Source organism: Herpailurus yagouaroundi, unplaced genomic scaffold (assembly GCF_014898765.1).
Source record: "Herpailurus yagouaroundi ecotype Mexico unplaced genomic scaffold, PumYag 142, whole genome shotgun sequence".
NCBI lineage: Eukaryota > Metazoa > Chordata > Mammalia > Carnivora > Felidae > Herpailurus > Herpailurus yagouaroundi.
In genome coordinates, this window is record NW_024412397.1 from 51,674,532 (window position 1) to 51,689,741 (window position 15,210).

A 15,210-nucleotide genomic window follows, 5' to 3' on the forward strand; every position below is an offset into this window, starting at 1 on the left:
CAGTTTAATGGCTGCATGTGAAGAAGAGGAAGCAAAACCAACTTGGCCTTTTGAGTTACAGGATGTGGCAATGGACAGAGTTCTTAGCGCCTCTGGTCGCCAGAGCAGAATTTTAAAAGGTCTGGCCTAGACCGAGGGACACTTCTGAAGCTAACTCCACGTTACTGACCTGTTTTTAAGGCTTGCAGAAACTGATATGAAGTCAAATATAATCAGGTGCTGTACCAATTCACAGAGGCCAACTCCACCAGCATGGGGGCAAACGGGAACTAAAATAAAGACAGATTTCTACTTAATGCCAGGTAGGGTGGGGGTGGGGATGAAAGAGAACCTCCAGGTTTTCTCATTGCCCACAGGTGATTATGTCATTCATTAGTATACAGGGATGAAACTCCAGGATAAAAATCGTCAAAGAGCACTTGATTAAACCGAAAAGAGTCCCTACAGAGGGCTCCACGGGTGTGTGGTGGGCAGGAAATGGAGGTTTGGTGCGCAGCTCCAGGGTGCCCTTACTTTCAAACTTTTTGGCCATCAGCAACACTGAGAGGTTTTCATTGACACTTCCCAGCCTGCAGCTGTCAATCTGGAGAAACTGCAGGGCTTTTGCTTGGAGAAGCTGCTTAAATATGACTCTATTGTGGCACTGGAAATAGAATTAAAATAAAACCAACAGAATGGGGCACCTGGGTGGCTCAGTCGTTGAGCGTCCGACTTCAGCTCAGGTCATGATCTTGCGGTTCGTGAGTTTGACCCCACATCAGGCTCACTGTGGTCAGCCTGTCAGCGCACAGCCTGTTTCGGACCCTCTGTCCCCTTTCTCTGCCCCTCCACCGCTTGCACTCCCTCCAAAATAAATAAACATTAAAAAAAAACCGTTTAAAATAAAACTAATTAGAAGAGTCAGCTTTGGCCATTAGGGTATCTACACCTGGCAATGCGCCAATTCCAAGTCACTCCTCAGCGGCCTCTGGAAGCTTGGACTGTATCTAGTCTTTGTTTTCACCCGCGTGAAGCAAGCCCTGATAATACAAGCTGGGGACCTCGCTGCTCACTGCTTTATAAATCCATTAGTGGAATGGTCACACCACGGTCATGCTAAAGTCACATCAGCTTGACATCTATTAAGGAAATGCTGTCAGAGTGACTGGCAAGTGGGAAGTGAAGCAAACATCAGGATGAAATATGGTGATGACGATGAGCAGGTGGTTTGGACGACAAAAAACACGGCTAAACAGCATTGCTCCTTTTGCTGGGAAAACTGAGAATCTGTTCCTTCACACTGCTCTGCTCGTGGGTGGACTGACGCAGGTTTTGGCAGGCATTTGTGCTTCGTTTTATAAGCACAAAGAGTGAACGCAATAATGTTTACTCTGTTTGGAAGCTGGCTTTCTTAAAACCATACAGTGCATCTTATGCCCTTGCATGAGCAGCTTTAAATTGCTGCCTTGTGAATTTTGATTAGATACTTTGAGGAAGATAAATGGCCTTAGTCATATAAACTGTGGGAAAAGAGACAAACTTTTGACTGTATCTGACTCCAGGCTCTACTGATGTGCTGTAAAATATCCCCATTTCTGAAATTAAAACTCCCCAACTCGGGGGCACCTGGGTGGCTCAGTTGATTAAATGTCTGACTCTTGATTTCGGCTCAGGTCATGATCTCATGGTCGTGGGATCCAGCCCCACATCAGGCTCTGTGCTGAGCATGGAGCCTGGTTGGGTTCCTCTCTCTCTCTCTCTCTCTCTCTCTCTCTCTCTCTGCCCCTCCCCGACTCATGTTCGCTCCAAGTAAACAAGCATTAAAAAAAAAAAGAAAAAGAAAGCTTCCAAACTCAAAATAACACAGGTGATGTAACCTAATGTATGCCAGTGTCCTCAGTGGCTGGCCAGTGTGTACTGTCCCCAAGGAGATGTCATTTACCTGCTCTCCTGTGGCGACACCAATTCCTAGTGGGACCAATGCCTGTAAAATATAAGGCAACTTGATGTTATTTTCCCAAACCTTTAAACTGAAACTCCCAATGTTTAAAAATATTTACAGTTGTTTAACTACTTAGAGCTGAAGAAGGAAACGTCCCTGCTGTGGAGCCGTGTGAAGTTTAAGGAATGGCAGAAGGTCGTCAAGGGGATGATGTATGCACACAAGAGCGGCTGTGTGTGCCTACAGAGGATACAGTCAGCACTAGTTCATATGCTGCTGTTAGTTCCCTTCCCGGCTACAGTTCTGCAGATTCTCCCAACCCCCCTCTTCTGTAGTTGTTCTAGAGCCCTCTCCCTTCAAGCTCAGCAAGCGGTCTTAGATCCACTTTACAGGTCAGGGTAAGCTCATTCCTAACCTGGTGAAATGCTCACTTGGCAAGTGCTGGAGTCTTCTTAGACTCAGACTGCTCTCTCAGTCCTACTGCCTGAAGCTACCTCACTTCCCTCCACTTGGGCTCCAGGCTGCTCTCCCCTGCCCCCACCGGGATTGCGAGGCCATAGGTACTCTCCTCAGGTATCAGTGGCACCAATAGCTAACATTGAGCTCTTACTAGCGTGGTGTGCTCTCAACTGTGTGGTGCTGCGTGAAACCGTGACTGAAATGACTGCTCATCACAGCCCACTGGGACAGGAATCATCATCATCCCCATTTCACAGAGGCAAAACAGGTTCAGGACTAGCAACTGTTCCCAGATGACAAAGCTAGAAAGGGGTAGAGCCCAGGCTTGAACTCCAGGCCCACTCCAGAGCCAGGGCAGACATCTGAACCACTAGATAGAACCACTCCCCTACAGAAAAGCCCTAGGGGCACCTGGGTAGCTCAATCGGTTGAGTGTCCAACTCTTGGTTTCGGCTCAGGTCATGATCCCAGGGTTGTGGGATTGAACCCCGCATTCGACTCCATGCTGACTATAGGGCCTGCTTGAGATTCTCTCTCCACTGCTTGCATTCTCTCTCTCTCTCTCTCTAATAAATAGATAACGTTTAATTTAGGAGCCAGGTATCCCCAATCCTGCTAGCTGTCCCGCCTCTAATGGGATATGTGGACATGGATGATTCATGGAAAACCAGAAGCCTCGGCCTCCTCGTCTCCAGGTCAAAAGTTAGAGCAGATGGTCGCTGAGGCACCTTCTAGCTTCCTTGTTTATGTTTTCGGGAACTTCTAATTTAAATGTTCTCGGTTATCTCAAAACAAAAACAAAAACAAAAAAAAAAACAGAGTGGGGAAAAGTAGTAGAGGAGGGGGGAAGTCATTCACTCTACCATTTTAAAGAATATGTTTCTGACACTAAATAGGTACCAATGTTTATTTCTTCCTTTTAATCATTTCCTGAACCTGCTCTATTCTAGCTGCCCTCTCCCTTCACCACCTGGCCTCCTAGGTTACTGGGAAAGCCTCCTAGCTCTACTCTCTGCCTCCAGTTTCTTTCTGTCTGTTCCACACCTGCCCTGTACCCCGTGTCTCAATCCATCCTACATGTTTTTTCCCAGTGAAATCTTCTTTAATCCTATTATCTCCTTCAAGACACTATGGTGGCTCACTGTGTTGGGCCACATCTTCCGCACAGACGGACCTGCTGTCTGGCCCCATGGACCCATCTTCCCCACAGCCCCTGTGCTGGGGATCTCCAGGGCCTGCTGTTTCTGTGGCTTCCCCCCGCCTTGGTCTGTCTGCGCCCACTTCATGGGATGCCTCCTGAGTGGATGGCCTTCCCTATGTAAACAAGACCTCAGATGGCTGAAACCCAGAAGAGCTTCTGAGGAGACCCTCCAGGTGGGCAGCGGTGCAAGTCCCTGTGTAGGCAAGCGGGCAGCACTAGGGCATGGCTACCCCCATAAGAACCCTGAGGCAAACGTCTTGTTTCTCGAACCATGGCCTGTCACTAGATTCTCATTTCAGAACGACTCCTCAGAAGCTTTCAGTTCTGTTTAAATCAACATGGTCACCCCACGACTGCTGCTCACGTCTCCCCCACCTGCAGTACAGCTTTCCTCAGGGTCAGCTCTTGTCTTACCTCCACAAGGCCACTCCACCATCCCAGCCCACGCCTGTCTCTCCCTTCAGTGACCTTCTTTCTACTGTCCTCAGGGCTCAGGGCCCCACCCAGCATGCCCCCATGTCTTACCCTCTTCTCTCCAGCTAGGCTGTGAAGTGGGGAGAGTGGGAGGGCATCCCTCAAACACAGGCTTCTGTGGAGTGTCCCACATAAGAAGCTCATATGTTCATTTACTGAGAGAAATGGAGCAGAATGGCTCCAGTAGGACCTATGACTTCATGTAGGACACACTGAGGTATCTTTCCCAGAACTTGGAACTGACTGTCCCCACAGTGACAATTTTCAGATTAGGGGAGGGTATAGCAATGCAAAGTCACACCAGGGGAAAAAATCTCCCAGGCAGGCAGGAATGGACTGTAAAGCAAGCGAACCTACGAACCCAATGTTGGGGAGGAAGGGTTATCAGAGGAAAACGTAAAAGGGGAGTAGGGGTGAGTGCTGGCCGGGGCTGGCCCAGGCACTGCCAGGGGAGGGGTGAGGCTTAAGACTCAACATGCCTGGTGCCAGGAGCAGGCACATCCATGCACTGTGGGGAGATGCGCGGGGCCACACTGGACTGACACCGTCTCATATTTAAATCGCACCACCAGTTCCTGTCCTGATTTTTCACTCACCCAACAACCTCTGGTTTAATGTGGCTCCTTGTGGAGCTTGCTCTGGTCAGAGGATACAAAACTCTAGTGCTCCCAGAAGTTGGGAGTTCTCCTTATAAATTAACTACCTGGCATTCTGGCTTTATATATATCCGTGCTGGACACCTGCCTAAAGGGAGACACACCCTGAGAGAAAGGATGTTCTCAGATGCTCTGACATATCAGGGTGTCCCTAAACCCAAGAGGAAGGGAAGCCGGGTGGATCGGTGCAGGAAGTGTGTTGGTGTGAGGGCTCCAGGTAGCCTTCTCCTGGGCAGGCCTGACCTAGGCATTAGCTAAGTAAACCTTGTATTTTGAGTCCACCAGAGGAATCTGCACTTTTGTTTAGTTCTGGGGGAGTAAAATATTTTAGTATCAGTCAGATTTCTATATTTACAAAGTCTGGAGCCGTGTCTATTAACCTTTGGTTTGTTGGCAGCCTTTCAACTTTTAGCAATGTACTGTCTCTAAAATATGTAAAAATGTAAAAGGGAAGAAGCAACGGGATTTTGGGATCTGTCAGACCAAACCCACAAACAAAAATACATGGCAGTAGTGACAGAGGCAGGAGCGGCTTTTCTACCTTGGAAATGGTGGCATGTCCCAGAATGTCATCAGGGGAGGTGGGTTCTTCAATCCACAGTGGCTTGAACTCAGCCAGCTTTGACATCCACTCTATTGCCTCAGGCACATCCCAGCGCTGGTTGGCATCCATCATCTGCAGAGAGAGAGAGAGAGAGAGAGAGAGAGAGAGAGATCTTTCACCATGAGGTCTGCCTGGTACTGACTTGTGACAGGACTGCAGCTCTGAGGGAGGAAATGCTGTCTGTCACTCAGTGCCACCAACTGCTGAGCAAGACTTCCAGAGGGAGCCTGACATCTCCTCTGTGGAGGATCAGCATGCAGCCGTTACAAAAGGAGCCAAAGAACAGCCACCAAGACAGGCACTGTAGTTCTAGATGTGTCTTCTAGAGGAAATGCAACTCACAGAGCCACTGTGATGTCTGCAAGTGTCCTGGGCTAGGCTCAGGAGAAGTGCTTGCTGGCCCTGGAGCTCTGGCCCAATATGCATTTAGGGCTTGGAAGTACACCTGTCTTGCAGTATTCATTGTTCTGGAAACTACTTTATCACATTCTGAGTCATTCATCATCAATTCTAAATTTGTTCACTAGTCATTTATTGACTATTGCCAACTATAAGTCTGGCACAATAATAAATAACCCAAACTCTACCATTTATGAAGCACCTACTCAACTGGGTATTTTATGACGCAGTTCATATTAACTCAGTTTACAGAAAAGAAAACTGACATGCAGAGAAGTTAAGGAACTTGCCAAGAACAATTAGCCACATAAATAGCTAGTTCAGATCCAGGCCTCTTTAACTCCCAGGCCCTGTCTCTCTGCATGTGGAGATCCTGCCTGGAAGTCAGGTGCTGGGTGTGCAGAGACTAAGACAGGGCCTCCCCAACCCTGACATTATCACGCTTTATGAAGACAGACACGGAGGTGGGTATCTCTAGGAGAAAGTGCTAAGTGGTAAGAGTTTCCACAGGGGGCACTATGAAAACCAGATGATAGGACACCTAGAATCAATTGTACCACAAATTACTTGGAGAAGGATGGCCCCTTAAAAGTAGCATTAACTCATGTATAAATAGTGATACTTCTTATCCTAGGTCAAGGACCCAATTCCTATTTTAGTTAACTTAGGAAACATGCCTCCCAAACTCCACAAAAACATCTTGTGACTTTATAAAAATATTTTACATGTAATAAGAAATCTCTTATAAAAATAGTCAGGAATGACTGATCCTTACATTTATCTCAGCCAAGTCTGGCATCTCTTCAACACTGGCTCCCTGAGACTGGCCGCCTGATGGACCAGGCGGGATGTATTTTTTCAGGGGTGTCAAAGAATGGCACACTGGGGCTCCAAGGGGAGACCTGCTTGCTCAGGCGCTTCTGTGTCAGCAAGCAGGAATAATCCCTAAGCCTGATCTTACGCAAGCTGTTCTGCAGAACAGACATTTTAAACTATCAGCTCACACAAATCTGTACTTCCTCTCTCACTCAGCTTTAAAATTCCCAGTGTTCTTTGGGGCACCTGGGTGGCTCAGTTGCGTAAGCATCTGACTTTGGGTCAGGCCATCATCTCATGGTTCAAGTCCCACATCTGGCTCTGTGCTGATGGTGTGGAGCCTGCTTGGGATTCTCCCTCTCTCCCTCTTTCTCTACCCCTTCAGCATGCTCTCTCTCTGTTTCAAAATAAATAAACTCTAAAAAATAAAATAAAATTCCCAACATTCCTTAATCCTTGATTGAAATGAGTTGCATTTTGGCCCAAGACACAGGCTTCACGCAAGGCTTCTCAATGGTAGGGGAGGACATTTACCAACGTCTTCTCGGGTCCAATCATGTTTCTGATGAGTCGGCACCTACGGATGTCATCCTGGAGATCAGCACCCACTTTTACCTTAAACCTGTAAAACAAATGCAGTTTGGTAGTTTGGACGTGTCCTGACGTGACAAAGACACGTGGATTTTCTGCAGAAGCAGCCGCCTCTGTCAATAATTCACAGGTCATATCTTCTAGTAGCCTTTTGCCCTTTTCTGGTCAGTCCCAGACAAGCCACTTGAAAATAATCTGGCAAATGTATCAGGGCAATAAGGCTAAATCACCCGCTGACCCAAAGTCTAAGAACTAGGAGAGCAGTCAGATATTTAATAACACTGAGTTTTTGCTGTGCCATGACAAGGAATTAAGAACAAAAGCCAGAATTGGAATTAAAGAGAAGTGCCTGTCACATCCTGAACGTAAAGAGTATGATTGATAGGGGTGCCTGGGTGGCTCAGTCGGTTAAGCATCCGGCTTTGGCTTAGGTCATGATATCACAGTTTGCAGGTTCGAGCCCTGCATCCAGCTCTGTGCTGACAGCTCAGAGCCTGGAGCCTGCCTCAGATTCTGTGTTTCCCTCTCTCTCTGCCCCTACCCTGCTTGCACATGCTCTCTCAAAAATAAACATTAAAAAAAAAAAAAGAGTATAACTGATAAAATACCTCCAGCTGTACAGAGGTTTATACGAGGGCTTCATCCTGAATCAATGCAGTAAAAGGTCAGCCTTCCCTAGGTATGCAGAAAGAGGGAAGGTGCCGGCACTTCCTGAGCGCCTGCTATGACTCCCATTGTGCTGATCCTTTTCAGATACCGCAACTTTGAGGAGAATCACGAGTTAATATTATTCCCATTTTATAGAGAAAGAAAATAAGGTTCAGACAGGTTGGGCCATTTGCCCATTATCACACAACAAGTACCTGTAGGGGATGAGGGGAAAAGGCAAGAGGCTGATTCCAAATCCATCATATCCCAAGCCTCTTTCCAATGCTTCACGCTGCCTCGTTCAAATTCTCACTTCCCGACCCTTCATTTAGCTGAGGAGTTAACAAGAATTCAGTGCCTCCCAAACTTTAGCATGCACACAAGTCACCCTTTGACATGGGATCTTGTTAAAATGCAGATTCCTGAGCAGCCGGTCTGGGAAGAGGCTGGACTGCCATTTCTGACAAGCTCTCAGGAAATGCTGATGCTCCTGCTCCAGACTACACTGGCAGCAGCAGGGGGCCCGTGGCCAGACTGAGAGTCACGCAGGGAGCCCAGGGACCTATTACAGAATGTGCCACTGTGCGCTAAACTGGTAGACTCATGGTGACCACATCACGAGATGATGGTCCCTCTATGCCCTGCATTGTGTTAGGTTTTGGGACCACTGACAGCCACAATGTATCCAGAGGAAAACCCTAGGATGCCCAGGGGTCCATATCTGCCCAGCAGAGACAAGCAGAGAAGCGCCAACAGTTGGTCTGGAGAGAAGCAGCCTGGGGAGGAGAAGGGCCACCACTCCAGGGGAAGAGGAGACGCTTGGAGACTGCAGAGAACTGGAACCAGTAGCTGGAAGTTACATGGAAGGGAAGGACTCGATACATTTTGGGACTCTAACACACAGAGCCCTCAAACAATGCAAAAGTGCCTTGCAAGTTAGGCTCACTGCCTCTGCAGGTTTTCAAGTGGAAGCTGAGTCAATGCTTATTACTGATAGTAAAAGAGTGGACTTCTCGGGCGCCTGGGTGGCTCAGTGGGTTGAGCATCCAGGTCTTGGTTTCAGCCCAGGTCATGGTCTCACATATCGTGGATTCAAGCTCCATATCAGGCTCTGTGTTGATGGTACAGAGTGTGCTTAGGATTCTCTCTCTCCCTCCCCCCTCTCAAAATAAGTAAGTAAACTTAAAAAAAAATTTTTTTTCAAGAGTTGATTTCTATTCTGGTGTTTGAAATTGATGATCTCCAAGGTCTGTTTCTCCAAGGTCTTAGGGTTGTAATTAGGACTCACATCTCATCTTTGGAGAAAGCCTGGTCTACAGTGAGACTTCTCCTATGTATCCTCCATGTGAGACTGCTCCTGGACGAATCCTGGCCGCCCTGGTGCCTTTTGTTCCTGGCCCATCATGCTGCTAACTGGGGCAGTGAAGCTCGTTACCACGCAAACAAGTTACCTGGTCCAGCCGTCCTGCAGGGCCTCGGTGCAGAGCTGCGGGGAGAGGAGCACAGCCAGCATCACACACGGCAGAGCTCCCCTTGGTCTAATGAGGACCCCAGTTGTCCCTGATCTGGTTTCATATGCACTTACAGCAGCAGCGGGAACCGGAGGAACAGCTATGTGTTGATGCATTAAGGGCGCAGTTTAGCCAACAGACCATAACTCTTTGTACCCATAGGATGACTTTCTTTCCTCATCTCTATGGGAACAATGTCTTTAATTGTTCACACTCCTCAAAGGGCAATGGAGCATTGATATCCCTCTTGTTAAAGCTAGGATATCCTGCAGCATCCAGAGAACTAATGGATGTGAGGGTAACAAACAGAAGCTAGTCTTTCTCTCAGCTGCAGGTACAGTGCAGTGGGATCAACCTCGCACTGACTGCAGCCGAGTACCAGCCATGGGGCCACAAGCGTCACACAACTCACAGCTTTTATCTGGAGCCTCCAAACCACCCACAAGACCCATATTATTTCCCCATTTCACAGTGAGGAAACCAAGGCTCAGCATGGTTAGGTGTAACACTGCACGACATTACACTGCTGTCTCTGCCTGGGGTCAAATCCCAGACTGTCCCCTTCCAGAACCCATGGTGGGACATATAAGGTCACAGAGTCCCATGCCCACAATATGAGCGGCTTTACTTTTGCTCCAGTAGAAGTGCTTTCAGAATGAGGCCTTGGATCCACAATGATCTAGAAGAGCTAACATTAAAACTCCAGAAAGCCAGGAATACAAAACCTGTCTACAAAACCAGCTTCGGATGCCCACCTGCTTCAGTGTGTCATCCGAGTACCCCAGCCAGGCGCACGATGTCGTGTAGGCAGGGTAGCCATGCATTAGCATTTGCCTTTCTGTGGAAACACAGAGCTTGTCAACATTTGTGCTTTCCAGGGACCTTCAGGATTAGAATTGCCTGTAGCTAAGCTGCTGCCCCCAGAGAATCCAGCAGTTCTTCTGACCCTGCCTTTCACATGCACCCAGCCCCAAACCCAGCCTTTGTTCACATTCACAATCATGCAAATACCAAGGCTGTCAAACTACCCCAGGTCTTCCTGTCACACTCAGGACACATCCAGACGCAACTGCCCATCAGAGGGCCTGGCTGCTGGGCACGAGGCATTTGGGAAGACACTATGAACCCCCAGACGACAGGGACATTCAAAAGGACAGTGACAGCAAAAACAACGAAGGAAATTTCCTCACCACCCACCTCTCTCTTTTTTGCCAATTTGACCTTTCTGCAGTATTCCTGGAAAAAAAAAAGTATCATCACTTTTTTAGACAACAAAGCATGCATGCTATATGGTAGGTATGGCATGCCACATTAGTGGTACCAGAAAACTTCAGTTCCGTCACTTGAGTATGACTCACCATAGGCTTCCTCCTCAGTCAGGACGTCTGTGATGTACCTGAAATCTATGCAGGATAACAGCATCCTGGGGTCCTGGCAGTGTGACAGGAGAGGGGAAAGGCCCAGATCAATTCACAAATGGCTTATGTTTCTAAGGATGTGCTTACACTGAGACGTGGGATTACCCTTTCCAGGAAAGGACCTTTGGGATTTGTGTTAAATTGTTTGATGCTGTCATTCCTTGGTGTAGAGCCCTTCAGAGGGTCAGGGCTGACTACCAAAGACATCCTCAGGTGCTCCCGCTGCAACCCCCTCCTCCCTCCCCATCCCTTTCCTCTCCTGACACCTAGGCTCCAACCATCCCAACTAACATGGCTTCTGGAAAGAGGATCCGGCATGAGGCAAGCACTCAGCATGAGTAAGTGGATAGATGAGCGCCTGGTGTCTCTCTAGACATCATTGCTCTACACATCAGGGCTGACTGGGATACTGGCGCAGCTCAGCAGGAGAGGCAAGAAGGCTGGTATCAGAGCCAGGCTCCCCGGGTCAACCCTATGCCCACTATTTATTAGCAGCATGACTGTGGTCAATTTTTTCTCTTGTCAAATTGGGTAATTCACTTCACCAACAGGTACAGAATGGATTAAACATGGGAGGCCACCCTGGACCATCACTGGCTGTTCTCTCCCCGCCTCTTCCTGCCCCATGCTCACTACTCTGGCCACACTGGCAAGGCCAACATCTCAGCTGGATCTCTGGTTGAGACCCCTCCCTATCTCAGTCTAACAGTTGGGAAGCAACCAGTAGCTTCACTCCCTCTCAGGTTTTACTCTGACCAACAGTCCTCCACTAGTCTGTCAAAAATTGTAAAAGCTCGGGGCACCTGGGTGGCTCGGTCAGTTAAAGTGTCCTACTCTTGATTTCGGCTCAGGTCATGATCTCTTAGTTGTGTGATCGAGCCTTGCGATGGGTTCTGCAATGGGCGTGGAGCTTGCCTGGGATTCTCTCACTCTCTCTCTCTCCCCCCCCCACCCCTCCCTCACTCACCTGCACATGCACTCTCTCTCTCTCAAAATAAACATTTTAAAAAATTGTAAAAAAAACTCAATGCTGAGATTCTGCCTCTTTTAAGACTATCGGCCACTACTGAAACAGGAAATAGAATCCATAAGAATGAAGTCACACCTCTCTGGTGCCTCTCAACTCATTCAGTTTGGGGAGTTGCCTCCTACACCCCCTGAAAGCCTAACCTTAAGCCTAGAGGGTGGCTCATGTCCTTCCCCTTCAGATGGGGCCCCGAGGCCACCTGCAACCATGTCGATGGTGTGATATCCGCCTGTCTTTACTTTCTCCCAGAGAAGAGACGATGTCTGCTGACCAACAGTCTTTAAAGCCAAGGTGTTCTTTGTTTTTCCCAAATGGTGATGTCAAATAATAACAGGGCCTTCATCTGCTGGCTAACAGGATTTTAGTGACCACATAAGACATCACCCTAAGGCAGCTGATGCTCAAAGAGATTAAGTGACATGCCTCAGGTCAACCTGCCAGAAAGTGGAGGAGCCCACATTCAAAGCCAGGTCTGCCTGGGTCTGAAGGTCACCCCCCCTTAACTTGCCCATTGCCCAGCTTTTTTTCCTCCTCCCCTAATAGGCGCTCTTCCCTGCCACAAACAGGACAAGGAAGAAGGAAACACCGAGGTACCTATCTTCAGCATTTGGCTCCTTCTCTTCTGGAATCAGATAATGGAGACAACAACACTCTAAGTTCAAAGTGACCAGATGACATCTTAATAATAACATCTTGCTCTTCAGAGTTTGTGAAACACTTTTATCATTTGGTCTTTCAACCAATTCTATGAGGTTCTCAGAGAAGTGATGATTATCCCCTTTTCATAATTGGGAAACAGAGGCTCAGAGAATTTGCATTACATGTGAAGCCTCCACAGTGGGGGAGGCAGGACCCAAACTCAGTGCTTCCCATGGACCACTGTGTGTGGGCACACCCAGCTGTTACCTCAAATACCAGAAAAGAAATATTAGGGTTTACTGGGGTTTTACTTTACCATCACTATGGCGATCCACAGACAATTCTGAATATATTTGCTGATTTACAAAAGGCAAGTAACCCACGAAATCCATCTCGTTTATACTGCAACACTATTATAATTGTTTAACGTTATAATGTTAAAGAATTTACTTACCATGTCAACAAGTAACTTCCACAGAGGCTTGGGGGAAAAAAAAGAATTTTAAATCATGTGTAAAGTGCCCACTTTTTCCCCTGAAAGTAAACTCAAACTCCCACTTTCAAACACCTGCCCACCAGCCCACGGGCACACCCGGATCGCTAATGCTGCCTCCTGACTCCTCACCTCTGCTGCTCTCCCATTTCTTTCTCAGCCCTTTCTAACCTACTCCTATGGTTTCCTAACTACTGCCACGGAGAAAACACATCAGACAAATTTCCACATTGCTTTTGGAGGCCTGCGTCTTTGCTCTTTAGAAGGCTGCTCGTAGAGGAACTATTTAGTCCTCTGCCACGTGTTGGATTATTCCACAGAGCTCCTGCAAGTGCTCCTCCAGTGAGTTACCTTTCCCTCCTGCTTGGCCCACAGGTCCCACACAGCGTTGAGAACAGCCGCGGTCGCCAGATGCACAACACCTTTCTCAGGACCAATCTGGTTAGGAAGCAAAATACACCAGCATTTCTTAGACATGAAAGAGAAAGTTAGGTCTCCTAGCCAGGGACACATTTCAAGAGTTAAAAGCCATCAATAAAAGCTCACAAAGAGGTTAAGCTTTTTAAATATACTTTAAAATACTTTTTTTTTTTTTTTAAATTTTAGAGGTTGGGGGCAGGGTGGGGAGAGGAGCAGAGGGATTGAGAGAGAATCCCAAGCAGGCTCCACGCTGAGCATGAAGCCTGATCTCACAATCATGAGGTCATGACCAGAGCCAAAATCAAGAGTCAGGTGCTCAACTGACTGAGACACCCAGGTGCCCCATGCTTTTTTTTTTTTTTTTTTTTTTATAGTTTCTAACCTATAGAAAAGTTGCAAGAACAGTACAAAAAACTCCTGTATATTACCCCCAACTCTCTTTCTGTGTATGTATATACAGACAAATATTATATATATATATATATTGTGTGTGTGTGCACACACACACATAATATATATACACAATTGATTTTACTGAACCATTTAAGTTGCAAATATCATGCTCCTGGAACCCTAAATACTTCTGTGTGTAGGTCACAAAAACAAGGACATTTTCTCACATAACCACAGTACAATGATCAGATTCAGGGAATATAACATTGATAAGAATACTATTGCCTAAAACAGTCCATAATCAAATTCTGCCAATTGTCTCAATAATGTACTTTATTTTATGAACATTGCATTTGGTTGTTCTGTCTCTTCAGTCCCCCTTTATCTGGAACAGTTTTTCTTATTTTTTTAAGAATGCTGTTCTTCAAGAATGCTGTCAAGATGCTGTTGACATTTTTAAAGCACATGGGCTGGTTGACTTGTAACAGTGTTCCTCAGACTGGGATCCAGGTCATACTTTTTTGGCACAAATTCTAAGTAAGCAATAATGTCCTTTTGGTTTTTTATTAGGGCTACTATCTTTTAGCACTTAGGTAAGTCAGCGTCCACTGGGCTCTTACTTAGGGAAAATGGTAACCTCACAGTGTAAGATTACTATTGTCCCCAAATTGGGGCATCCATTGATCATTCTTGCCTCAATGAGTTATGGCTACAATGTTTGCAATACAGTGATTGTCAAACGTTATCATTCCTTTTATGTTTTTCTGTTCTATTATAATGACAAGCTTTCCCTAGCTGCTTGTTTACTACCTGAATGAACTCATGGATTCTTATGTTATTCAATGAGCTATAAGCCATTACTAACAAATTTATTTTGATCCTTGAATTGTCCCAGATTTGGCCAGTGGGGACTTCTTCAAGAGAATGCCTTTAAAAGTAAGTTCAACTTGCTTTGCAGAAAGTTAAAAATGAAATCCAAGGCAACATACAGAATGCCTTCCCTGTGCCTTTCATTGGGCATGGATGAGAAACTGAGCAGAGTTCATAAAAAATAGAGCTGATGTTGGGAGACAAGGGCAAGGTCCCAGTTATTGGACTGATCTTACTGTGACAGAATCCTTTCTCTAGAGCCTCACTCTTCTCATGCCTTGAACTTAGGGTTCAAAATATAGACCTATACATGTAAAAGTGCTCTGGTCTCCATCTTTTAGCTTTGCTCTTCTCTTATGTTTCTGGCTTTAATAACCTCCTCCCCCAGCTCTAATGCCACCCACATTACCTCTCACCCAGAAAGGATGCCCATTCAATACTTTATTTTCTAGAGTGTCTAGAACACTTCTTTCATTCAAGGAGTAGAGATGAGGTCCATAGGGCAGAGATAGCTCTCAGGATCCAAATATATCCAGATTCAAGTCTTACAGAAAGGAATATCAATTACCTCAAAACACTGATTGTCTAAATGGTTGAAGCCCTAATTTAATAGTGTTTTACCTTAAAATTGTAAGCCTGTCTCTGTTTTCACATTTGTTGCAATCAAAGC

General features: G+C 46.6%; 1 protein-coding gene across 3 annotated transcripts in view; it reads right to left on the bottom strand.

The window, feature by feature from the left end:
• Positions 1 to 15,210, bottom strand: part of ENOSF1 (enolase superfamily member 1) — a 29,443-nt gene that overhangs the window by 2,858 nt on the left and 11,375 nt on the right. For all 3 annotated transcript variants that reach the window (XM_040479268.1, XM_040479271.1, XM_040479269.1), the window contains 11 exons: positions 13,209 to 13,295; positions 12,819 to 12,845; positions 10,639 to 10,711; positions 10,478 to 10,516; positions 10,036 to 10,118; positions 9,221 to 9,255; positions 7,065 to 7,152; positions 5,253 to 5,387; positions 1,922 to 1,963; positions 514 to 643; positions 170 to 269 (listed from right to left, as the gene is read on the bottom strand). In XM_040479268.1, coding sequence (XP_040335202.1) covers positions 170 to 269; positions 514 to 643; positions 1,922 to 1,963; positions 5,253 to 5,387; positions 7,065 to 7,152; positions 9,221 to 9,255; positions 10,036 to 10,118; positions 10,478 to 10,516; positions 10,639 to 10,711; positions 12,819 to 12,845; positions 13,209 to 13,295 — 839 coding nt within the window. The remainder of the gene's footprint in view (positions 1 to 169; positions 270 to 513; positions 644 to 1,921; positions 1,964 to 5,252; positions 5,388 to 7,064; positions 7,153 to 9,220; positions 9,256 to 10,035; positions 10,119 to 10,477; positions 10,517 to 10,638; positions 10,712 to 12,818; positions 12,846 to 13,208; positions 13,296 to 15,210) is intronic.